The following is a 25,146-nucleotide window of genomic DNA, read 5'->3' on the forward strand; positions in this document are numbered from 1 at the left end:
TAATTTTGCCTTTGTTTTGGGGGTTTGGTCGCCTGGTTATTGAGACAGAGTGAGTTTGGGCGCTTGTTTATTACAAACTATTGACTACAGAGTACTACAGAGAGAGTTTGGGCGCCTGTTTATTGCAGACAGAGCTCTGCAAACTCACCTGCAGAGCAACCTTGTGCGCAGTAAAGGTAAGTGCTCGTCCTCGCGAGTCTCTCCCGTCTCCCTCGCGCATACCTTGTGTGTTTCTCGCGATAGCATCAATGTTTTTGTTCACCAATCTGTAGGTACACCATGCCTCGCAAACCCAACCCAGTCTGGAGCGCACACACCACTGTCATTGCGGTGGTAAATACAGGAGGGCAAGCAGGATCAGGAACACGTACTTGGGCCTGCAAATATTGTGGAAAACAAAAGACAAGTACGATGACGCGTGTGTTGAGGCACCTTACTGGCATTGGCACTACTGGGCAGTGCGGATGACTCGCCTTGGATTGTCTATTTATGACAGCCTTGGATAGTAGAACAGTGAGCTAATATCCTAGAAGTGATACTTATGAATTTATTATCAAGTATGGACCGTATTGTAGGTTTTTGACGTTTTCGAAAAAAACCTTACGAATTTTACGCACCTTACCACTCAATCCATTCGGTACTACGTACAGTACGTACCGAACACGTGCCGTACCTTACGTACCTTTCCACCTTGATTCGGGATGGCTACTTGATGAGGAAAACGATGTTGTGCGTTACACAACTATTGAGGGAAAAGGTTTTAATTGAATGCCACTGTCCACTTTTTATGGGTCATCGCGGCATTGCTACCACCTTGAAAGGTGTGGAGAGATACTTCTTTTGGTCGGGTCTCAAGAAGGATGTGGACTAATAGTCAGTTTCTGCTAAGACAGTCTATGGCCTTTGTCTGTTTTGCAGGCTTAATCGAGGGCTTACAAACCTGTGACATGGCAGCCAATACACACACACACACACACACACACACACACACACACACACACACACACACACACACACACACACACCCTCCCTTGGCATGGATAGTCCCGGAAAAATGGCTGGAACGTTGACGTGGCCCTTTTGTACGGACCCTTGTAGATTGCGGCGTGCTGGAACGTTGACGTGGCCCTTCCGTACGGACCCTCACAGATTGCGGCGTGCTGGAACGTTGACGTGGCCCTTCCGTACGGACCCTCGTAGATTGCGGCGCAAAACGTGGAAACTTGCACGGAATGATGACGTGGCATCAGTGTACGGACGACAGCTTTTTCTCTACGCAAGGGCTGGAAATTATCTATGCTAGAGCTTTTTGGGAGTTGCTTTAGTTCCCAAGATGGCTTGTGAGAGGAATTTGCTTTATTTTTGAAAGCTTTTGGGACTCTGCTTTTGGCATCCCTTGTAAACCTTTAAAAGTGTGGCTTGGGCTCCCACTTCTCAGAGCATTTGGACGCAAAGTCTGAGAGTGAGACCCTCCCACTCCCTTGTACTTTGAGTTGCAGATTAATACAAAAAGAAATACCGAAAGGGGTGCCAGTCTTTGAGGCCAATATCTCTAGGCACAGAACTCCGTCAAGCCGTGTCGAATCAATTGTGAACTGTGAATTGTTTTGAAGTGAATTCCTGTCGTGTTGCGGTAGAATCTTGACTTGGAATGTCAAAGTCTGTTACATCAATGCTTTCCCATGGCGTGTCAGGCATAGGGAGTGGGTGAAGCTTGCCATAAACTTTATGTCTGTCATATTTCACTTTTTGGCATACTAAACACTTACGAACGTATTTTTCAATGTCCGTCCGGAGTATTGGCCAAAAGAAAAACCTTTCGAGAGCAGTAGTAGTAGCAAGAATCCCTCGATGGCCTGCATAGGGAGAATTATGTACTTCTTCCATCACCTTATGTTGTAAAGGTTGAGCTATGCATATAGCTTTTTGATGATAGAGTGTATTATCTTTGATAGAGTAAGGAAAGCCTTGATTGTCTTGCTTGAAGATCGGCCCAGATTGTAGCAAAATATGGATCTTGAGGATACATTTCACCAAGAGATTCTAGTTCCTCATGATAAATAGTTGTCAATGCGGCGACCTTAGGACGTCTGGAGAGGGCATCTTTGACAGTATTCTTGTTTCCAGAAGTGTGCAAAATCTGAAAATGAAACATTGAAAGAAAGTTGACCGATCTCATTTGCTTTTCAGATAACTTTCTCTGTGTGAGAAAGTAGCGAAGACTTTGATGATCTGTCTTAATTACAAAATCAGCTCCTAAAAGATTATTATTTCCCTATGGAAAGAGCGTGAATTATGGCCATTAGCTCTTTCTCGTAAATGGAAGCATGCAATTCTGCATCTTCAAGGCGTAAAGAGGAAGCACTTTTAAATTAATACAATTTTATCGAAGATAAGAAGACCAAGGAATTCAAGGAGGGTGGACAAGCAATAAAATTTGATACCTTTTCAGGTTTTCGATATGCGCACAAGGCCATTGCTCTTATTCAGCAGTTTGACATAGCTTTTTTTGGAGGGTGCTATTCAGAGCACTCCAAGTTTAGAAGGGCAACATCCTATCTGAAAGGAAATGCATAGACATGGTGGTCCAATCTTCTGTTACGAAAAGAAGCACCGACAAAGTGGCTAAAGTTCAAAAAACTTTTGATTTCCTCGTGGCTCACTCAAGAGTGCGAATGTGACGTGAGTACCGCTTGGAATCATCTTCGGATGGCCAAGGCAGATACTTTGGATACTTATTGCGAGAGATTTTAGGATGATTTTCTTTCTGCCTCATCTTTTAAAAAGATCAGCTTTAAGCAGCAAATCAAGCGATTTTGTTGTGGACTGTCCAAAGAGATAGGAGATTACTGCTTGTTTTAGAAATCTCAGTCCATATAGTAGTTGATGGGACATGCTGAGCAAGGGTTTGCTATGCATTCAGGTAACCGATTTATCCAACAAACCAACCTTTGACAAGTGATGATAGAAGAAGAGGAAGGAAAGATGCACGTCCCCGATTGACGAGAAACAGAAAGGCGAATACCTCAAGACGGGAAAGTGCTTTGAATGTGGGGAACAAGGACATATATTTGCACGGTGCCCCAAGAAGGCACAAGAATGAGAACGACCGACATACTAAAATTGAACTGGGCGAGGAGATACTCGCTTCAGAACAGATACATAAAAAGGAAATTGAAAAAGATATTGATGTGCTGATAGTATTTTGCTTTATGACTTTATGAATGAATAACTTTGAAATGGAAATTCTCGAAGATGACTCTGATTTATGTATGAAATTAATGTGTTTGGAAGATCTGGCTATTTGTGAATAGATAACAGGTGAAATCGAGAATGAGATCATGACCAATTTGCATATCAATGTAATCGGGAGCAATGACAGCTCGAGAATGACCCGATCACGATTCGATATAAGAATCATGAATTTTGAATCATGATGATGACTGATGGTAAATGATATGACTGGATACTGTGGTGAGCACATCAAGAGTTCTCGAGGGATGAGATAGCTACACAGCAATAAGATGACTAGATTGAATGATTGAAACACTGTTCAGTATGAATTCAATGTGTGATTGATGAGCTGGAATTCCCGGAAATGAATCTGATTTTTGATTACTCACACGTGTGATTGTGTTTGAGTGCAGGATTGAAAGACGAAATGATTGGAAGACGAAATGACTGCAGCATTTCGGTCTTGAGAAATCTATGGACATGATCGCAATAAGGATTAGCTAATCCGACACCAGTGAGGTCTGGTGTGGATCTAGATGCGATTGCTAAATACGTTGCCAGGAATCATGGTCCTAGATCTTGATGGATTCTATGTGATATGATTTGTAAGTGATGTGAATGTTCAGTGACTGTCGTCTTTGTGCAAGTGCTTGATTTGTGTCGTCTAGTGCGTCGGTACTTGGAGTCAGTAGAGTGTCTACTGAATTGGTTTATGGCTTATGTCTGATTTGTAGGTGTAATAGAGGGCGATTACAATTCTTTTAAGAGGGGGGTATGTCACAAATTGATGACGTGGTTGATGACATGGAAGACAATACGGAACCTCGCAGATTGCGCTGACATGCTGACTTGGCACCAATATGGACCTTTACGTTTTGCGCTCACATGCCATATGACAGGATTTACGGATTTTCGTGATCCACGCTGGTTGCTTTTGGGCCAGTTGCTTTTGGGCCAGTTGCTTTTGAGTTTGCAGCTTTTCATGTAATTGCTTTTGAGTTTGAAGGCCAAGGGCCTATAAATATGAACTTAGGCCCACTCTGCACTCAATTGGCTGACGAGCATCTGAGCATAGAGGATCCTTGTGTTAGAGTTCATATTCCTGTCTGGTGGTAGCTCCGGTGTCTCCCAGGAGCAGATTAGGGAGTGAGGGCTGTTTTGTGGGTGAGCCCGGCCAGTGTGAGGTTGTTCTCTCATTTCGGGTATGTCTAGCCATGTTTAGCTCGAGTTTGGCTTGGTTCCATGGTCTCCAGTTGTCCTGCAGGCTGTGAATAGCATTCCCTAGCCCTGACATATTTTTCCCCCTGTGTCACAAACGAGAGCGCATAACAATATAAATTATACTCAGATAAATAGAATTTATCTCTTATTATTGAAGCCAAAGGATATAGAGAGAAATAGATAGAGAGAGAGAGAGTGAGAAGATCGACACAGTACTGGGGACCAGAAGATGGGCTGGTCCCCCCCCTTAAAGAGAATTCTTTATTAGGGAGAATCTTTTTATAAGCACAAGAACCAGAGAAAACCCCTCCGTTCTAAATCTTTGACTCGATGGTCGTTCCTTCCCGTAAGGGAAATCTGAGAGACAAGCTCTCAATCCTTTTTCCGTCTGTACTCGGAGTTGAGACTCCGCAGACAATTTCCGAATTCCGTTTCCAGAATTCCCAAGCGTAGGCAGAAGCCTTCTCGCTTCTCCTTCGCGATGAAGTACTTGCAAACACACACGCAAACACACGACAACAATTCGTATGGCGAATCCACAATAGGTACCTCTCGCTCTTGCGCGAGAAAAGCGACTTCCGTGCTTTGTAGTCTCGCGATCTCTCGCGTCTTCTGGCGGCAGAGTCTTCTCTTGCTGGCGTTGGCAACCTCCCTTCGGTGAGGGCATGTGGTGCTTTTATAGTTCCTTCACCACGGCACGAATAGCTGCTCGCGAAGAGATCGCGGCCGTTTTTTTTTTTTTTAAATAATTTTTTTTTGTTTTTTGTTTTTTTTTTTCCTGTTCTACCTGAAATAGGGAGAGAGAATTCGCTGGCTGGTTTTGTTGCTTTATTTTCTAAGTGGCTGCCCACTTATTAAGTGGACGGCCGGCATATTTTTAAAATTGGTCTGAACCTGCCCAAAAACTCAATAAAACCTTATAAGTTAAAATCAATGCTTTCACAGCACTTCCCAGGCGTCCCTAGATGCAACCACATGCACGAATGCAATGCAAATATAGATTCCTCGCGGGAAAGTGTTTGCTCTTCTCGGAAAACCCGTTCAAATTTTCCGTTTTTTAAGAAAAGCTTCTCAGAACCCATCTTTATTCTTGTGCTTGCGTCTTTACGCGTATTCCTCTTTCCAGGTCGGATTTCCTCTCGACTATGGATATCCCCTTTCCGATGCACCCGTCACCCACCTTGTGACGCATCAGGAATACCCAGCACCTAGTCCTTTCCTACCGAACTTACGGTACAATCCCCTTCACGATGCTCTATGTCACCCATCCTATGACGCATCAGAGATGTCCGTTCCCGGATGGTCGGATACTTCTTCCCGATGCTCCCTGTCACCCATCCGATGTGACGCATCAGAAGTACCCGTTCTTGGTGGCCTTACAGATATTCTTGTTCACAGTGCTATCGTCATTACTTTGAATGACGCACTAGGAATACTCTGTACTCGGATGTCTCCAGTGAGAAAAACCCTCTCACTTAAATTCCAATAATTCATTTAGAATTATTTTTCCTTGATGTTCCAAGCGAAAAAACCCTCTCACTTATAAATCCAATAATTCATTTAGAATTATTTTTTTGTCAGATAAAGCCAATTTAGCAACATCCTGAGCCTATGTGCATCCAGTGCCCTCTTCACACCTATTCCCTATTTTCCCCATTGACCAAGGTCGTGGGGCTGGAGGTCTGGGTTGGGCAGGCTGATGTTGAGCCTATATAGGCAGACAGGGGGGATCACCTCATTTCAGTGCAGATCAGACCCAATCAGGGGCACCCTCGCTAGGGCGCCCCTGGGGGCAGCCCTTTTGAGGTCAGGCATCGGCAGAGGGGAGGCAGCCAGCGTTTTTGGGCAGCCCCCACATCTGCATTTTTGGTGCAGCCGGCAGCCTTACGTTTTCACCATCAGGCAGCCTAACGTTTTCACCATCAGGCAGCCCAGCGTTTCATAAGCTTACACCAGCGTTTTCCTTGGCAGCCCTCAGCGTTTCTGGTGGGCAGCCCAGTTGTGATCATCTCAAGGCAGCCCATCCTGTGGGCATCTGAGTTCTTCCCTTTGCCAGGAGATGGATCAGTGGTGGAGAGCCCAACCCATGCTATGGCCTGTTAGTGGTCACGGGCCTGTTAGTGGTCACGGGTGCAGGAGCAGTTGGCAGTGTCAGTAGCAGTCGCAGTTGTGTGTCCTCGGGTCTATCCATAGGCATGTCAGTTCTATGTCGGACCACCCTTGGTCACTTGTATGAGCAGATTGTTATCAGCATGGAGAGCCTTTCCCAGATCTCTATCTCTCTCTCTCTCTCTCTCTCTCTCATTCTTAGATGTCCTGTCTCATTCTACCTATGTGATCTCTCTTCTCCACAGGTGTGCCTTGTTCACGTGTTTGGCATTGCAGGTGTTCTAGATCGGAGTCAAGTTACCCACCGGATCATGAGCCAGGTCTTGTCCTCATTGCATCTTCCGCTCCCACCTTTGACATGGTATTAGAGCTCTATGTTGTTACGACCACTTGAGTACTCGGAGATGGTTGATCCGGTGCGGTCTTGGACATAATTGAGAGAGAAGAAGCTTGCTGTTTTTTTTCTGGTTTTCTCCAAGTTTGGGGCAGCTTTGGGTATGTGGAGGCCTTGGATCTTCGTCTGTGTAGCAGTGCTAGACTGCCTTAGTTATCCCAGATGGCGTCATGTTACCGTGCGTTCCCGCAAGGAGAGCAAGCATGCGGTTGTTGGATCCAGAGGGGGAGCTACTCATTTCCGGCTTCTTCTTCGGAGAGAAGTGTTTGGACAGCCGTAGGATCTTCTTCATCCCTTTTTGAGGAGCTTTCTATGACCGTGTTTTCTTCGAGAAAATAGATTTGCAGATTTGCTTTGCCTTTTGCAAATGCACGTCTTTCTTGTAATTGTCGACGGAGCTTCCTATCCTTTGGGTAGCAGGTTGATGATTTAGTTGCACTTTGTTCCAGATTGTGAATTATGGATGACAGAGGAGAAATTCTTCCCGATGTGAAGCAGGGATGTTACATGACTTTTCATTTTCCATCTATGGATGGAAGTTCCAGTTCTGGCTTTAGTAGACTCTTGTTTATCCGGTATGTACCAGTTCAGATACATGTTCCAGTGCATGTGTTGGAGTTTGCTTTGATAGCCAAAGCGGGATACTCCTACCTCCAAAACCACTTCTTGTTTGATTATCTGACTTCCTTGGATGAGGTTTAGAGGTGGAGCATGTGGTGGCAGACCCTTAGCCAACAATGAAAACAATACGAGGAGGTTATGTTGGAGTATGGACCCTTCCTTTCTCCATGTTTTCTCCTTTCCCCAGTAGTAGTGTGGTCCTACGGATTTGGTCACTTCCTTGCCCTCTTGTGAGCTTGTCAGTATCAATTGTGGGACAATTTCCGATCCTTCTCAGCTAGTCTACACCAGTTTGGGACAGGTTTACAACCCTTTATGGGCAGTTTTTCTTGATGATCGACAACAGATTTGTCGAGATCCTTTGGATGACAGGTTTGCACGTAGTGTCGGCAATTAGTGGGGACATCTAGTTCCTACTCCCGCAGTCAGCAACATTTGGATGCTTCTTCCATACATCCCTTTGGAGAGCTCCAATCTTGGGGACAACCCTTCTTTCAGGTGAGCAGATTTGGCCATGGTTGGCTAATAGCAGGTTCTTCCCTTGTAGTTTTTTGTCTAGCTTCTTTGGCATGTTACAAATCAGCCCCAACGTTCTTCACGGGCTTAGTTCCCCGAGCCGGTTCCTTTACTCTTCATTTGAGTATTGGAGTTATGTTGTGTATTGGATATTGATTGCACAGTTTAGTTGTGGGTATGTTCCTTGCAGCACAAGTACAAAGGACAGTTTTATGATGAAGATTTTTTAGGAAGCAAGTTACAACTGTGGTAGTATATGTGCTATTCCGAGTCTGTATGCAGTTCGGCATTTTGTATTGGATTGTACCGACCGGTTTAATCTTGGCAGATGCAAAGATATGGCGGACATTTGGTTTGATCTTAGGGAGTTTGCTTGAGTAGCTAGGTCTTTCTAGACCTCGATGGCTTCTTTGGCAAACATGATCCTCAGACGACGACCTTTCAGGTCTTCCTATTCTTCGCAATCTGAGTCTACCGGTGGTGTGGATTCTCTTTGAGTCTCGAGTTTCATGAGATTCAGGTCTTGTTATGCAATTATAGAGGAAGCAATTTTACTCTACATTGTCTTAGATTTCTTTCTGGTGGTACTTATTCTCTTTTCCCAGGATTGAGCGTGCGGGGGACTTCCTATCTTAAGGAGGAGTTCTCAGCTTTAGCTCTTGAGCTTTCAGTGTCAGTGTTTGCTCTATTCCGACGTGGGTTGGGTCACTTGCTACCTGAGAGCGTACTTTTGAGGATACTTCTCTTTTAGAGGGGGTTTCCAGGTTATTATCTTTAGTCGACTACCGGTGCTCCATTCAGTGGAGTACCACGCATGGTGTCTTTCACTCCTAGGTTTCCCTTGCCCATTTTTTGCGGTTTTGGATGGTGTGCTTGAGCCCACAATGCAATTATTATCTTGGCGGATGTTTTCCCTTAGCCATTTCGGTGATGGCGTCGTGTTTTGGATTTGTGGTGTGACGGTTGCTCTTCACAGTGCACCCGAGCAGTAGTTCGTATGCCTCGTCTTCCAGATTGATCCCTGGAGACTGTACCATACAGGACACACCTACTTTCCTTATCCTTAGATCGGCATGTTCTCTTTTGTACAGGTGGCTAGTGGTCCTTCTCGGACTAGGAACCAGTTACAGTTAGCCATGGCATTCTTCAAAGAGGGGAGACAATCTTCTTGCTTCTTCCAGATTTGGTTCTAGGATCAACAGGTATATCATTATTATTTTCCATTCAGATTCACCTATTCTTGGTGCTCCAGTTACACAGGCAGAGACTGTTGGAGAGTTATGCTAGTTATCCATGGTTCGGATACTTCTCCCTTTAGAGGGGGATATGGAGCCAACTTGGGAGTCGGTTTCCGCGGACTATTTCCTTTCAGTTCTTCTGGTTCCATGTGTAGCAGACAGGATTGACATTCTATTTAGTTGCTTTCTACAACACCCTATTTCTCTCTTGCAGAGCTTGGGAGTAGGATCTTCCATTGATCTTACCGTTTTAGCTGCAGTCTCAGTATTGATGTGTGTTTCCATTCTGCTGGATGTTTTTTTCCCGATTCACTTTGAGAGTGGGGTGATATTTTCTTGGGTGGTGTTCCAGACAGATCGGTTACAATTTCACTCTCAGTTCCGATGAAGTTCCTTAAGATATAGTTTGCAGATCATCATTCTATATGGTGGTTGGTACAGTTCTTTGGTTCCTTATCATTGGACATATAGTTCCATAATAGCCTTGGATTGTTTCCTTCCCTTGGACTTCCCGTTGTAGCTTGGAGTTTTTTTTTGGCATGTGGTATATATGACCGGAGGTGTAGATTTTCGACTCTTTCCTTGAGGGTGGAGTACTTTAGAGTTGGGAAATGATCCTGATACCAGTCTTTTATGCTTTTTACCCTCAGTTCGGATGTTTACTCTTGAAGCGGTAAGCAGCAGTACCTTGTGCAGATGCTATGTGTGTGACTTGTGAGTCGGTTGGCTTGAGGAGATTCTTCATAGAGCTGGATTTACTTTCAGCAGACTACATTATACTTCCCGACGTCTTTCGGGAGTAGCGGTTGGATGGTGTACTGGCCAGGTACTATTCAACCTCGGAGTTCTGTAGCAGACATCCTCGTCCACGAAACCCTCTTTTTACAGTTGCAGATTGCTCACTCCAGCTCCTTGGATCCGTTTTTTGTCCAGGATCTAAGAGGGGGTGTTAGAGTTCATATTCCTGTGCAGTGGACCGTGGTAGCTCCGGTACCTCCCAGGAGAAGATTAGGAGTGAGGGCTGTTTTGTGGCTGTGCCCGACGAGTGTGAGGTTGTTCTCTCATTTCGGGTCATGTCTAGCCATGTTTAGCTCGAGTTTTGGCTTGGTTCCATGGTCTCTAGTTGTGAATAGCATTTCCCAGCCCTGGCATATTTTCCCTCCTGAGCCTATGTGCACCTATTCCCTATTTTCCCCCATTTACCAAGGTCGTGGGGCTAGAGGTCTGGGTTAGGCAGGCTGATATTGAGCCTATATAGGCAGGCAAGGGGTATCACCTCATTTCAGTGCAGATCAGCCCCAGTCAGGGGCACCCTCCCCTGGGGAACCGAGGGCGCAGCCTTTTTGAGGCCAGGCATCCAGTGGGCAGAGGGGAGGCAGCCAGCGTTATTGGTGCAGCCGGCAGCGTGTAGAGGAGGAGGTAGCCTTGCGTTTTTTACCTTCAGGCAGCCTAGCGTTTTCATCAGCTTACACGAGCATTTTCCTTGGCAGCTGTCACAAACTGCTGATGTGTCAATCCAGTAAAGAGCAGAGCCAACTTTCAGATCACGGCCGAGCGGTCTAAATCTTAAGAAGAACAAGCAACAACAGAAGAAAAAGTGCTACCAACTTATGGGGACCCCGTCCGATGGGGCCCAAGTGACAAAGACATTCAAAATAAAGCAAGAGCCACACACACACACACACACACACACACACACACGTGGACTGATGACCTGGCAGCTGTACGAACATTTTTAAAATTTTGCTGACAGTGTTGACGTGGCAGATTTCCGCAAAACCCGTTGATAGTGTTGACGTGGCAGTTGTACGGATTTCCGCAAAACGTGTTGGCAGATTTTGGGCATTGCTTTTGAACCAGATGCTTTTGAGTTTGAAGGCTTTTCATGTAAACTGCTTTTGGGGCCTAGGGCCTTTAAATATGAGGCCATGGGCTCATTCTCTGGCATGCTTCCTGGAGAAGGTGTAGAGTCTGGAGTACCGGCTTGTACTGTGTTGATGCAATATAAAGCAATACCGAAAGGGGCGCCAAGGTTTGGGGCCAATACTCTCTGGATGGAATTCCGCCACTCCGTGTCGCGTGTTCTCTCTTTCTCTCTCTCAGTTCAGTTGTTATTGAAGTGCTAAAAGTCTGTTCAATCTGTTCTTTTCTATTGGCATGTGGTGCCCGTCTTGTGACAGTGGTATCAAAGCATCAGGCGTGTGCTTTTCTGAAAGCATACCGGTCCTACCAAAGAGCAGGCAGAGCAAGGTCGAACTTTCAAAAGTTCATTGGAAATTTTAGCTTCGTGCTCTGACCCCAGACTTATTAGCCACTCCCACCCTTACTTTACCGCGCATCAGGCGCGCTCCCGTCTTCACCGCTCATGTCTTACAGGGCAGAAGCCATAAAGATCACTTGCAAGAGAAGGATCCAAGATTTGTGTTTCGAGCTGCTTTTTCTCTTAGTGCCATGCAGATGTTGATCTCTATAGCTACCAAGCCGCACACCCCAAGGACTTGGTAAGCTTTCGAGAAAATTTTTGCGCGAGTTTATATGGTTTTTGATATCTTCCTTTAGAGTGCAACTTCTAGCAGAGTGGGGTATCCTGAAATGCTTGCCATGTAAACCCTAGCAGATTATAATTTGAAATTTCTAGACATCGTCTCTCAGTAGGTGTCTCTTGTTGAGATTGCTATGTCTTGGGACTACCATTGCCGCCAAAGGAACGCTATTTGTCCAAGAGTTGATGGACGATACTGTGGTCGACTATGGCCTTATGGAAGGAATCTAACCCTAATTTTTGGTGTAGAACAGTATAGAAAGTCAATTGTCAATTGACTTTTCGAGCTCGATTGATGTCGAGATTGTTTTTTTAAGATTGAGTTCTGTTTGAGAACTTGTTTGGTGATCTTGTTTGAAATTTGTTTGAAATGGATGGTATCTGTTTTGAACTTGTTTTGGTGCCGATTTCAAATGTTCGGTGTTTCAAATGATTGGTGTTTTACTCTCGGGTGGACAAGTGAGAAATACTGTTTTGGTATTGTTTGAACCTCGGAACGACGCAAGCCGATGCCTGGGGAGCGTTTCATTGTATGTTTGAAAACCTCAGAACGACGTAGGCCGATCGATGTCTTGGGAGAGTTCTGTTGTATGCTAGAAAACCTCCGAACGATGGAGGCCGATGCCTGGGGAGCGTTTGGTTGTATGCTTGAACCTCCAAGCGACACAGACTGCGGTCTGGGGAGCATTTGGTTGTACAGTTCTCTGCGCTCATGGCCTGGATCTTTTTAGGTTATTTGCAGGGAGAGTGATGAGGTAGTTGTTGAGTAGCTTCATACCGCAGACCGTTTGTCTCGGGGGAGTGCTCAACGGCGCTGTTTGTTGTGTCTTGTAACATTCATATGTAAGCATTTGTGTTGCAGTGTGATGTGTTAACTACTGAATATTCCTAATTGGATGAGATTGCCTGGGTATGTAATCTTAGTGCATCAAAACACCCGTGGAAGATCAGTGCGGTCTGGGTGTGATGGTGTCATGGATGCTTGAGAGTCAGTCGCTGCCTGCATCATCGCCTACATCATCACTAGAATGCTCTAGAAGAATCTAGAAGAACCTAGAAAGTCCTAACCTCCTCAAGCACTAGTATAAATAGGAGTCTTGGGCCACAAGCCCCTCAGTCTTCCCAACACCAGTTGTGAGCCTCCTATGAGGAAATCCCTCTTCTAGTTCTTATGTTCAAGTCTTGTCCTTGCAATCAAGCCTTGTCTTGTACTCAAGTCATGTAATCCAAGTCTTACCTAAGTGTTATGAGTGCGTATAGAGCTAGAAGAGAGCAAGAGGAGGCGCTCACAATGTACAAGAACTTGGACTTAATGATAAGCTTAATATTGATTATAAGATTTAATACTTTATTAAGAGAGCTAGATTGTCATGGATGCTTGAGAGTCAGTCGTTGCTTGCATCATCGCCTACATCATCACTAGAAGGCTCTAGAAGAATCTAGAAGAACCTAGAAAGTGCTAACCTCCTCAAGTAACCTCCTCAAGCACTAGTATAAATAGGGGTCTTGGGCCACTAGCCTCTCAATCTTCCCAACACTAGTTGTGAGCCTCCTATGAGGAAATCCCTCTTCTAGTTCTTATGTTCAAGTCTTGTCCTTGCAATCAAGCCTTGTCTTGTACTCAAGTCATGTAATCCAAGTCTTGTATCTAGCTCTCTTAATAAAGTATTTAATCTTATAGTCAATATTAAGCTTATCATCAAGTCCAAGTTCTTGTACATTGTGAGCGCCTCCTCTTGCTCTATACGCGCTCACAACAGTTTTGATGCCTCCACCCGTCACACCAAGGTGGAACCAAACGTAAAATACTGTACGTATTCGGTACGTAAGGTACGCAGTCCTGTATGGATTGAGGTTTAAGGTACGTAAAAATACGCACTATTGGTAAAAAACGCTTAAAAATTAGGAAAAACATTTGAAATTTCACAAAAGAAGCCCACAAATATATAAACTATCAATCTATATGGCTAAATGAAAAGGCCTACCTGCATTAAACATCGATCAAGTGACCTACCATGGTCCATATACGAACATGGGACACAATACGAACATGGGACACAATACCCGATTTCAGTAATAGTATGACAGACTCGATACCATAATCTCAAAAGCAACATAGCATTGTAAGGTAAGAGACAATGTACATCAATGATCATACAAGGGTGAAGATCCAAAGATTGACTAATGATGATTAAAATACTGCAAATACAAAACTCTACACTACAATCATCCCGGCATGAAAATGGCATATCAATCATGACCAATGAGAATGACATAGCAATCATGACCAATGTCTGATGCCGACTACAAAAGCTCATAAACTAGCAAGGTGCAAATGCCAAAAGTTAAAACTAATACATAGCATGAATAATACTAGAAAAAACCCAATGGAGTCCTCAGTCAAGAGACTCAAGTCTCTCTCTCCCAAGACAACTAGCTTAGAACTCATCATCGGATGAAGATGAGCTCTCTGTAGAGGAGAGAATGTCTCCATGTGACAAGACATTGCCCTCGTCGTCGTACTCTGGCTCCACAACCATAGACACTTGTGGCTGCTCTGCAACATCCTCAAGATCCTCCTCCTCTGTGGCGTGAATGAGACGAACCGCCTCATTTGCACGTACTTGTGCTTTGCGGACAGGAAGCTTTCCTTTGCGAATGCTCTCACGTCGTGCAATATCTGGATCTGGAGCTCGCTCTTGGAGTGGAATGTTGTATGCACGTGCTCGCGATCTAGTCACTCGTCGATCCACACTCTCCAACTCTCTATGAAGTAGTCGAAGAATCTCCTCCTGCTCATCTCTCGTCTGCTGCTCAATGTTCTCTATAGTGGAATCAGGCACCATCTTAACCTGCGTGGGATCTACCTGCTCATAGAAAAAACCGAACGTACGTTACAAAGAGTTCGATCATATCATCATAAGTAAAATCGACGAGTTAACAAAACCACATATTTAATATTACGTGCTTTGGTGTCCCCAAAGCATGGTAGGCTCGCACAAGCTTCATGTTGGCTCTACAGTAAACCAACCTCTCTAGTTGCGCAGTGCTTAGCCTATTGCGTATTTTGGTGTGGATCAATGAGTAGGCACTCCAGTTGCGCTCACAAGCACCCGTAGAGCAATCCTTCAAGTGGGAAATTACAATGATTTAGGGTTTAGTATTTACCTGCAAAAGTGGCAATGGTTTAGGTTTCGTATTTACCTGCGAAAGTAGGCGTAATGCAAGATCCGTAAGCTTGGGAAGACCCTGTCTCCCATAGCTCTGCCACCAAGTCAAAGGAAACTTGGTGGCCTCCTGTCTCAGTGCCACAGGCCGCACAAAGGAAGGACCTAAGCTGTTGATGAAGCTCATCATCTCAGCATCAATCTCCAGTTGTGTGTCCCCGTCATACCTCAACGAGATGTATGAATCGCGTAGTGCAAGCAAATCTCTATCATGGAATAGTTTTGGCTTTTTGTAGAGAGGATGGAGACATGCAGCCATTCCATGTATAGGACGGCTCATGAACATCCACCGACTCTCCACAATAGCCAGTATGTCATCTCGTCTGCACACATCCATCAAAAAAGAAGCATCTCAGTGTAGGAGGTCCGAGCTATCTAAAAAAAAACCATTGCCAACAATTGTCAATGATGCAATCAAGGAAACATACCGCTGCTGAGACAAAGAAGGACACTCTCTAATGTGGCTCTTCATCTGCAAGAATAGATGGTAAACCAGCCCTAGTGTGGACCCCTCCATATCCGTGACACGCAGCAACACGTGAACAGGCTGCAAAGCCACTGTGAGAGATTGCACCTCTGTCCAAAAGCTCTCATCAAGAACACGCCTCTAGATGTACTTAGTGTTCTCCTGCTGGGAATTGTGCATGTCTCTCCATTTGGGATCCACCACTGTTTGCATCAGGGAATCCCTTAGCTTGAAGAGCCTATGGAGCACCAAATACATATAGGAAAACCTGGTTTTTGAAGGCCGTACCATATCCAACTGGCTGTGGCTCCTAAAGATGGCAAGTGCTTGGTGCTTCTTGCGGCAGAAAGTGGTGATCTTTGTTGCATCAGACACAATAGGCAGCACCCAAGGGAGTTTCCCTATCCCCTCCATGAGTAAATCAAGGCAATGTGCAGCACAGGGGGTCCAAACTATGGATGGAAACTCTGCTGAAATCAAGTCACCCATTGCTTTGCAATTTGATGCATTATCAGTGACAACCTGTACCACATTCTCTGCGCCAACGTCTCTAATGGCCTGCCGAATGTGCGTGTAAATGAACTGACCTGTGATATGTTCCCCTGTCTTCCCTGCATCCACGGCTCGCAAAAAATATGTGCCAAGGCAAGATGACACAAGAATGTTGATGATGTGTCGTCGACGTATGTCACTCCAACCATCTGAAATGATTGTGCACCCAAATTGTTTCCATCCTGCCTTCACTGGAACCAAAGCCCTGTCAATCAAAGCCTTTTGCTCATCAAGCATTGTCGTACGCATTTTCTTGTACTCTAAGCCAGTCCATGTATCTGTGGGACCAACCTGAGCAATAGCCTTCACCATCCTTTTCCATTGGTCAGTCCTCAATACATTGAAGGAGATGTTGCACTCAATAAGAGTGCGAGCAATCTCCATCTCCGCCACCTTTTGTCGCTCCTTGATCCAAGATTGAGTATGGACACGCGAGGGCAAGGTGGTCTGCCTAGGCCCTGTGACATCCTCCGTATCATTAACATCCTCAGAAAACACATCCTCAACATCTTGCATGACACGAGCCCTCTTCCTGTTAGAGTGAGCCTGTGCACTAGGTTCACTACTTCCCACCGTTTGATCTTGAGTGTCCGTCTCCCCAAGGTCTCCGAGAAGGGCATCATGAAGAGCATCTTGTGTAGATTGTTTTCCCCTACCTTTCTTTACTCTTGCCATTGCTGGAAATTTTTCTGCAATCAGTTGATCTTTTACAGCAGGCGGCACCTTCTTGCATGCTCCACAATTGGCTGTACATCCTACTGCCGTCAAGTGTCTGACGACACGAGTGACCGTACTGGTCTTCTGCATCCCACAATACTTGCATTGCCAACGTCGTGTACCTGATCCGGATTGCCCACATTAGTGTGAATGTTCCAGAGGGGGTTGGCTTCGCGAGGCATGGTGTTTTCTTTACAAGAAAGGCGTTCACAGACCTGCTCTGCACTTGCTATGCACCTACTCTGCAACTTTTACAGAAGCGCACACTCTCTGTAAAGAGCTTTACTGAAAAAATAAAACGCTACCCTATCGCTGCAACGGACGCCACACGCGCTGGCTAAATTTTTTTAAAAAAAATACTGCACCGTACGGATGCATTCCGTACGGTACGGACGTACCGTACGGATTGCATCCGTACGTACGTACGGTACTACCTTGCCTCACACTCCATTCTTTGCTAATTATGGTCAACATCCCAAACAGGATATCCACAGACACCATCAAGTCAAGAATCCAGTTGCTATTCATCTTACACAACAATTATCTGCAATTCACAAAGAACTTACAATTCATATCAAAGAAGCTTAATCCAAGTATAAGGAAAGTGCAGATCTCCATCGCATGCAGCATCCAAAATACAAAGAAGGGGATAAAGTGTGGCTCCTTCGGCGTGATCTGCGTTCATCTCGTCCCTGTCAAAAGCTTGATTATCGAAGGCTTGGCCCATATAAAATTATCCGTCAAGTCAATCCAGTCACCTATCAACTTCGATTGCCCTCATCCATGAAAACCCATCTGGTCTTTCGTGTTTCAGTCCTAGAACCTTGTCACACATCTAAGATCCCAGGAAGAGCCCTACAACCACCTCCTCCGGTTGAGATTCAAGGACATGACGAATATGAGGTTGAGAAAGTCCTAGATTCTCGAGTTTCGCGTGGCAGGTTACAGTACTTGGTGCATTGGAAAGGCTATGATGTTAGTGAACGAACCTGGGAACCAGCACACAATCTTCAGCATGCATCTCTCAAAGTCCAAGAGTTCCATCAATAGCATCCATTGAAGCCCCAGTCAAGGAACACCACTGCTCCTCGTGGAACTCGTCGCTAGAGGAGGGGGTAATGTCAGGGATGCTTGAGAGTCAGTCGCTGCCTGCATCATCGCCTGTGTCATCGTCTACATCGTCACTAGAAGGCTCTAGAAGAATCTAGAAGAACCTAGAAAGTCCCAACCTCCTCAAGCACTAGTATAAATAGGGGTCTTGGGCCACAAGCCCCTCAGTCTTCCCAACACCAGTTGTGAGCCTCCTATGAGGAAATCCGTGTTCTAGTTCTTATGTTCAAGGCTTGTCCTTGCAATCAAGCCTTGTCTTGTACTCAAGTCATGTAATCTAAGTCTTGTATCTAGCTCTCTTAATAAAGTATTAAATTTTATAATCAATATTAAGCTTATCATCAAGTCCAAGTTCTTGTACATTGTGAGCGCCTCCTCTTGCTCTCTTCTAGCTCTATACGCGCTCATAACAGATGGCTAATTTTACTACGCCGGAATACCGAGTTGCGATCTGGACGAAAGGAGAATTCGACTCCTTAACAAAAGAGCCGAAAGGAGAAGCCCATTCCTTAATAAAAGAGCCGAAAGGAGAAGCCAACTCCTTCACAAAAAGAGCAAACTAATTGTCCCTCATAATGACCCTCGGAAATTTTGAGCTAACTTGAATTGTTTTGCATATATGCTGTAATTGCGAACGATTACTCTCTTACAAGAAGGGGGGATGTCACAAAGTGTTGATGTGTCAATTCAGTAAGGAGCAGAGCCAACTTTCAGATCAAGGCCGAGGGGCCTAAACCCTAAGAAGAACAAGCAACAACCAAAGAAGAAGTCCTACAAACTTATGGGACCCGGTCTGATAGGGCCCAAGTGACACAAAGACATTCAAAATAAAGCAGGACCCACATACACACACACACACACACGCATGTGGATTGATGACGTGGGAGCTGTACGGACATGCCTAAAATTCCGTTGACAGTGCTAACGTGGTAGATTTCCGAAAAACGCGGTGAAAATGCTGATGTGGCAGTTGTACGGATTTTCGCAAAACGCGTTGGTAGATTTTGGGCATTGCTTTTGAGTTTGAAGGCTTTTCATGTAAACTGCTTATCACGTGACACATCCAACCCTCTGTGTCCGTGGACAAGCTACAGCATGACCAGGGTTCAGTTAAGTCAAGTCAGTCTAGAATAGGAAGTGATCTGGCACTTTTGTGAGTCTGTTCGCAGACCGTGCATGTCCAGACACTTAGATTAGATGCATATCCTCTGGTTGCACATAGCATGATCATCAGCATTACCATTAGAATCCATCAGGAGCATTTTCCAGTGCACAGAACCTATTTTCCCTATTTTTGACATTTTTCACTTATTTATTAAGTGACTTTTGTTGGGAACTAGGTAGGGCACTTTCTGGCAGAAGAGGCAGCAGGAACTTGGTGTTCATCAGGTAACTTCTAAGCAAGACTCCCCCCCCTCCCGCGACAACTCTAGCGTTTCCATTCACCAGAAGGCCTAGCGGCATTGCATTAGATCAGCTAGCGTTTTTGCACTTGCAGATTCTCGGCGACTCTAGACAACAGATCAGCCCTAGCGTTAGCAGATACCCACAGAAGTCAACAAGAAGACCAGCGTTTTCAAGTTTCACATAGCCACTCCACAGAACAAGTCCCGAACCTCACAGATCTCACCTTCCTGCAACAGATCCCCGCGGCACGGTCAAATCCCGCGAAGTTTGAAGATTCAGCCTGGAAAACACAGATTTCAGCATCTGCGTTTTCAGCGCGTCGTCGTCGCATTGTCGCCATCGACATCGCCACCGACATAGAGTCCGAACTCAGCAGATAAAGATTTGCAGATTTCAGCCCTTAGCATTTTCAAATTTCAGCTCGTCTCGTCATCGTCCTCATCGTTGTCGACATCGTCGGCAAGTCAAAGCATTGTAGAGATTTGTGCAATCAATAGTAGACCGCTCTCGCCATAGAGAGTGGGGCCTTTGGAGGAGGGTTTGACAACTTGTCTGGTGTCGTATTCTTCTCTCTCTATCTCTCAGTCTCAGCACCTTCATTTGACATTCACAATGTCATTCACTTTGTTTGTGATCAATTGCACTCTCTCACTAAAGGAACGGAAGGCTCTCCCTTCCGAAAGTAAAAGGGACTCTCGAGCACAGTTCAGAGCACTCATCTTGAGCAAAGTTCAACATTCACTTCCGCTGCACCTTACACTACTTTTGGGGCCAAGGGCCTTTAAATATGAGGCCATGGCTCATTCTCTGGCATGCTCTTTGGAGAAGGTGTAGAGTCTAGAGTACCGGCTTGTATTGTGTTGATGCAATATAAAGAAATACCGAAAGGGGCGCCAAGGAATACTCTCTGGGGTGGAATTTTACCACTCCGTGTCACGTGTCGTCTCTCTCTCTTAGTTCAGTTTTTATTGAAGTGCTAAAAGTCTGTTCAGTCTGTTCTTTTCTATTCGCGTGTGATGCTCGTCTTGTGACAGCAGCCCTCAACGTTTCTGGTGGGCAGCCCAGGAGATGTTTACAGATGATGGCAGTAGCCTTTTGGTGACGATCCCTTGCTAGGACAGACATGGGCAGCAGATCCTCTTCTCCTTGTGATCATCTCAAGGCAGCCCATCCCGTGGGCATCTGAGTTCTTCCCTTTGCCAAGAGATGGATCAATGGTGGAGAGCTTAGCCTATGCTATGGCCGTGTTAGTGGTCTTGGTTGCAGGAGCAGTTGGCAGTGTCAGTAGCAGTCGCAGTTGTGTGTGTCCTCGGATCTATCTATAGGCATATCAGTTCTATGCCGGACCACCCTTGGTCAATTGTATGAGCAAATTGTTATCAGCATGGAGAGCCTTCCCAACTCTCTCTCTCTCTCTCTCTCTCTCTCTCTCTCTCTCTCTCAAATGTCATGTCTCATTCTACCTATGCGATCTCTCTTCTCCATAGGTGTGCCTTGTTCATGTGTTTGGCATTGCAGGTGTTCTGGATCGGAGTCGAGGTACCCACCGGATCACGAGCCAGGCCTTGTCCTCATTGCATCTTCCGCTGCCACCTTTGACACCTTGTACTCTGTAACTTTGCTCAAGCATTAATATAAAAATAAATACCGCAAGGGATGCCAGATTTTGGCGCCAATACCTCTGGGCACGGAAGTACGCTGGCCGTGTCGACTCTATTTTAAAAGTTGTGAAGTATTTTAAGTTTTTCTCTCGTGTCGTGCCAGATTTCCGACTTAGGGTATCCAAGTCTGTAACAAGACCCTCATCTAAGAGTGTACAATTTGCTGATGCTCCTGAAAAGGCTGCATAAATGATATGGTTGGGCACATATGATTGATGCTATGAATGAGGGAGTAGACAGCTATATTGGTAGAACTATCAGTCTATTAACTTGCACTATGAATCTGGGCTTTTCCTTGATTCTTTTAGGGGTCTGCGTGGGTGTGTTGAGAATAATTGGTTGTACACAGTATTTGCTAATCTGTCCTATTTAACTTCTGTAATATTTGGTATGCATTTTTCTTACAGGTTTGTTGGGAAGTTTGTAAAAAGAAGCGAGAGAATGCTATCAGGAGCGGACCTCAAATATACTAATTTATATGTCAAAAATATAGATTACGACATCACTGAGAACGAACTGGAAGAGAAATTTTCAGAGTTTGGAAAAATTACCAACCTTATTATCATGAGAGATGAGAATGATAGACCCAAGGGATTTGGATTTGTAAATTTTGACAATCCAGAAGATGCCAAGAGAGCAGTTGATGCTATGAATGGAGCTCAGCTTGGTAAGCTTTAAGGTTTAGCCCACCGTTTGAATAGATCCATTTGAAATTCACACCTGAATGTTTACACGCATCTGCATTGGCTTTGGGGTTTTGCAGGCTCAAAAATACTCTTTGTCGGCAGAGCACAAAAGAGAGCAGAGCGTGAACAATTATTACGGCGGGAATATGAAGAAAAACGACTTGAGTGGATTCAGAAGTTTCAGGTTGGATTCTACACCCTTGATTGTGGTAACAACATTTTTGAGCCCATCTCATGACTTGCTGGTTTTAAACAGGGATCTAATATATATGTTAAAAACCTCACGGATGCCGTTGATGAGGATACTCTTCGATCACATTTTTCATCATATGGTACTATCATGTCGGCAAAGGTTATGAGAAACGAAAAAGGGATTAGCAAGGGTTTTGGATTTGTGTGTTTCTCTTCACCCGAGGAAGCCACAAAGGCAGTAGACGAGTCGCATGGTAAGTGAAGGCAATCATGTCTAGGAGATAAAAAACATAATGAGCGTTTGTGTTTATAACATCCTTTAATGCCTTTTGAATCATAAGACTTGAACGTACTAGCTGAGAGCAATATGTTTCAGGATTCATGATGTTTGGCAAACCAATATATGTTGCCATAGCTCAGCGCAAGGAAGTTCGGCGTGCACAACTTGAGCAGCATTATGCTCAGCAAGTGATGGGGCCAATGGTGCCAGCTCCAATGCCTCCTTTGTACTATGCGACACCTCCTGGGTTGATTTCCACAATGCCCCAAAGACAGGGCATGATGTATCCAGTTGGTGTAAGGCCTGGATGGAGGCCACCGTTGCCTGTGGGCAGACCAGGTTTCCAACCAATGCCCATTCTCCCAATGGTAATAGTCTGCCTTGTGATGCTTGCATTTTGGTTCACTTCATCTATATTTCAATTGCATCAATGAAACATGCAAATCTTGATCACAGGTGCCCCCTGGGCCGCGCCAACGCCAGCAGATGAGGAATCTGGCCAATGGGCCTCCCCAAGTTGGCAGTGTTCCGATGGGGTTACTACAATCACAGCCTCAAGTAAGCTTTGAGAACGAAGCTGGTTGATTTTCAGCCATAGTAATCTAACTACCTCATTTTGTCTCAGCGTACACGACAAGCACAAAAGCAGCCATCTAATGGGTGGGGCCGGGAACAGGAAGTAAGCATGGTGAATCAGCAGGCAGCTCCAGGTGGTTTGGCTACTGGGCAAGCAGACTTGGGAGAGTGGAGTAGTGTGCTTGCGAAGGCCTCGCCACAACAACAAAAGCAAATGCTGGGAGAGCGCCTCTATCCACTTGTCCAAAAACGTCAGGTAGATTCTCTATTGTGGTCATTCTGTTGAGTCACCCTTGATGTTGCAAGATGGCCTCTGATCGAGCGGATTTTGCTTTTTTGCAGCTTCCCCTGGCTGGAAAAATCACAGGCATGCTCTTAGAGATGGACAACAATGAGCTTCTCTTTTTGCTAGACTCAGAAGATGCGTTGGCTTCTAAAGTCGAAGAAGCAGAGATAGTGCTTCTGCAACACTCAAAATCAGCTCAAGAGGGCTGAGTTGGTTACAGTGAGCCGCAGCGAGTTCAGGAGGGAAAAAAAAAATCTCTTTTTCTTTTTTAGTCGATTAACTTACGGAAGCAGAGAATTTTGAACTAGATGGTAGAGTTTGAAGTGAGGAGACACTTTGCTGATTGCTTGGTAAATCATTCTTTGGCATGGAATCCTTAGATTATATTTAATTGGAGCGCTTTACTTGTGTCATGATGAACAAGGTTAGAAAAACCAGGGTCTAACATGATGACGGTGTTTGGTTCTTTAAATTCTTTTCAACTGTTGTATTGGACTTGTGCCACCAAGGTCGCACAGATTCTTCATTCGAGGGGACAAAAGTTGGGAGGGATTCCCTTCGGCATGGCATCATGCCTTATAATGTGCATTTGCTCGTGTCATGTTTAAATGTCTGCTATTGAGTTGTCGCAGCAAAATTGTGATCTCTATCGGCCCTGAAATTTGAAAGGTGACTGCTTTTCATTTCGAAGGCCTGAACAAAACTCCCCTTCTCTTTCTACACAAATTGCGGTATTCTGTTGCATGACCACTTTCTCTTTTTGTAGTATGTCTTCCACCCATTTTTTTTGCCATGCCCTATTGTTCTTTGCGTGTTCTCCTATTGAACTAGGTGTCAAAGCATGCAAGTCCAGTTCTACTCCCTCCGAACAGAACTAAATCTAGAGGTCCAAAAGTAGTCGCTTCAATTGTAAAAGGGGCCGAAAGGGCGTATTAAGTATTTCTTCAAATTTCCTACAATTCCTTTGAAGGGTGGCAATTTCCTCGCCCTGCTCTAGAATGGTAAAACCCCTTGGAAGGGTGTTTTAGCTTTCTAATTTTAGGGCTGACATTCTCTATTATGCCTCTGTGTTTTTTATTGCATGATTTTTCTGAATGCAGAAATTTCAAGCGCTACACCAGAAATACTTACCCCAACCCAAACAGACCTAGCAAGACAAAGTGGGAAAAGCCTAGTTACTGATTATTCAAGCCCGCAACCAAGATTGCGAGTGGATCAGTGTAATTGACCGTCAGCCCGTTTAAGCTAATGTGCTCCTTCAATGGTTATTTATGTTTTATCACCGCTAGACTACTGACATGCTATTTTTATGTCTTTCGGACTCCTTTGTATCTTGCTCGTGTAAGCTAATGTGCTCCTTCGATGGTTATTTGTGTTTTATCACCACTAGACTACGGACATGCTATTTTTGTCTTTCGGACTCCTTTTAAGTTTTGATACCATCCTCAAATCATTTAGCAGTCTAGCCTGCTCCTTTTTATGTTGTATCTTGTCATAACATTTTTAGTCTTTAGGGTTCTTGCCACAATGATGTGGCCTTTTCATGTACTTTCACTCGACTTGAGAGGCCAATATCGGTACTACTGCATGTCCTCCATGCTTATGCTAGCCCTCAGACTAACCTTTGTACTCAGATAATTAATCGTTCTGTTAATTTCAGGCTAGTTACCTTATAGTAGCCCTTAGACTAGCCTCTCTATCAGATAATTAATTATTTTGCTGATTATGTTTTAAAGAAGATATGTATGCTGAGGTGGTTGATCATTGTACTGTGAATGAAAAGCCATTGTCGTTCTTGTTGTTGTGAACAGTATAAGTCTTGGTACAGTGGTAGTGCTTGTATCTAAGAACCCACTATTCAAAGAACTTGCAGGTCCTTATTTCAACTTCTTGCTTGGCACCTTCCTTCCTGTCAATTAGTGTGAGTCTGCTTGGGATCCCTTGGACCGATTCTCAATGGGACAACTACTACATATTGAATTGGCTCACTATTCCCTCCGTGGTGTCTAGGGTTGCCTTACAGTGATGAAATTAGTGACAAAAGCTTCACTATTGAGAGTAGGTTGACCGACTTTCCCGCTTGCTAAAGCCAAAACAAAAAGTACATGAAC

At 44.8% G+C, this 25,146-nt stretch overlaps 2 protein-coding genes and 1 pseudogene across 2 annotated transcripts in view; 1 reads left to right on the forward strand and 2 right to left on the reverse strand.

Annotated features, from left to right (window-relative positions):
• LOC147454324 (uncharacterized) overlaps nt 1-23,623 on the forward strand; it is a 36,507-nt gene extending 12,884 nt beyond the window's left edge. The window contains exons 5-11 of the mRNA XM_086516327.1: nt 21,423-21,682; nt 21,779-21,885; nt 21,958-22,147; nt 22,270-22,541; nt 22,630-22,731; nt 22,799-23,005; nt 23,092-23,623. Of these exons, the coding sequence (XP_086372453.1) occupies nt 21,423-21,682; nt 21,779-21,885; nt 21,958-22,147; nt 22,270-22,541; nt 22,630-22,731; nt 22,799-23,005; nt 23,092-23,244 (1,291 nt within the window). The 3' untranslated portion in view covers nt 23,245-23,623. The remainder of the gene's footprint in view (nt 1-21,422; nt 21,683-21,778; nt 21,886-21,957; nt 22,148-22,269; nt 22,542-22,629; nt 22,732-22,798; nt 23,006-23,091) is intronic.
• LOC147454325 (uncharacterized) lies at nt 14,306-14,899 on the reverse strand. The gene is made up of 2 exons (XM_086516328.1): nt 14,840-14,899; nt 14,306-14,742 (listed from the first exon to the last, which is right to left on the reverse strand). The coding sequence occupies exons 1-2, from the start codon at nt 14,882-14,884 to the stop codon at nt 14,314-14,316; spliced, it is 474 nt and encodes a 157-aa protein (XP_086372454.1). The 5' UTR covers nt 14,885-14,899; the 3' UTR covers nt 14,306-14,313.
• On the reverse strand, nt 15,026-16,927 carry LOC147454326 (uncharacterized; annotated as a pseudogene).
• Nucleotides 23,624-25,146: the final 1,523 nt, after the last annotated feature.

The sequence above is a fragment of the Adiantum capillus-veneris genome, chromosome 7 (genome assembly GCF_014529385.1).
Source record: "Adiantum capillus-veneris isolate H3 chromosome 7, ASM1452938v2, whole genome shotgun sequence".
Taxonomy (NCBI): domain Eukaryota; kingdom Viridiplantae; phylum Streptophyta; class Polypodiopsida; order Polypodiales; family Pteridaceae; genus Adiantum; species Adiantum capillus-veneris.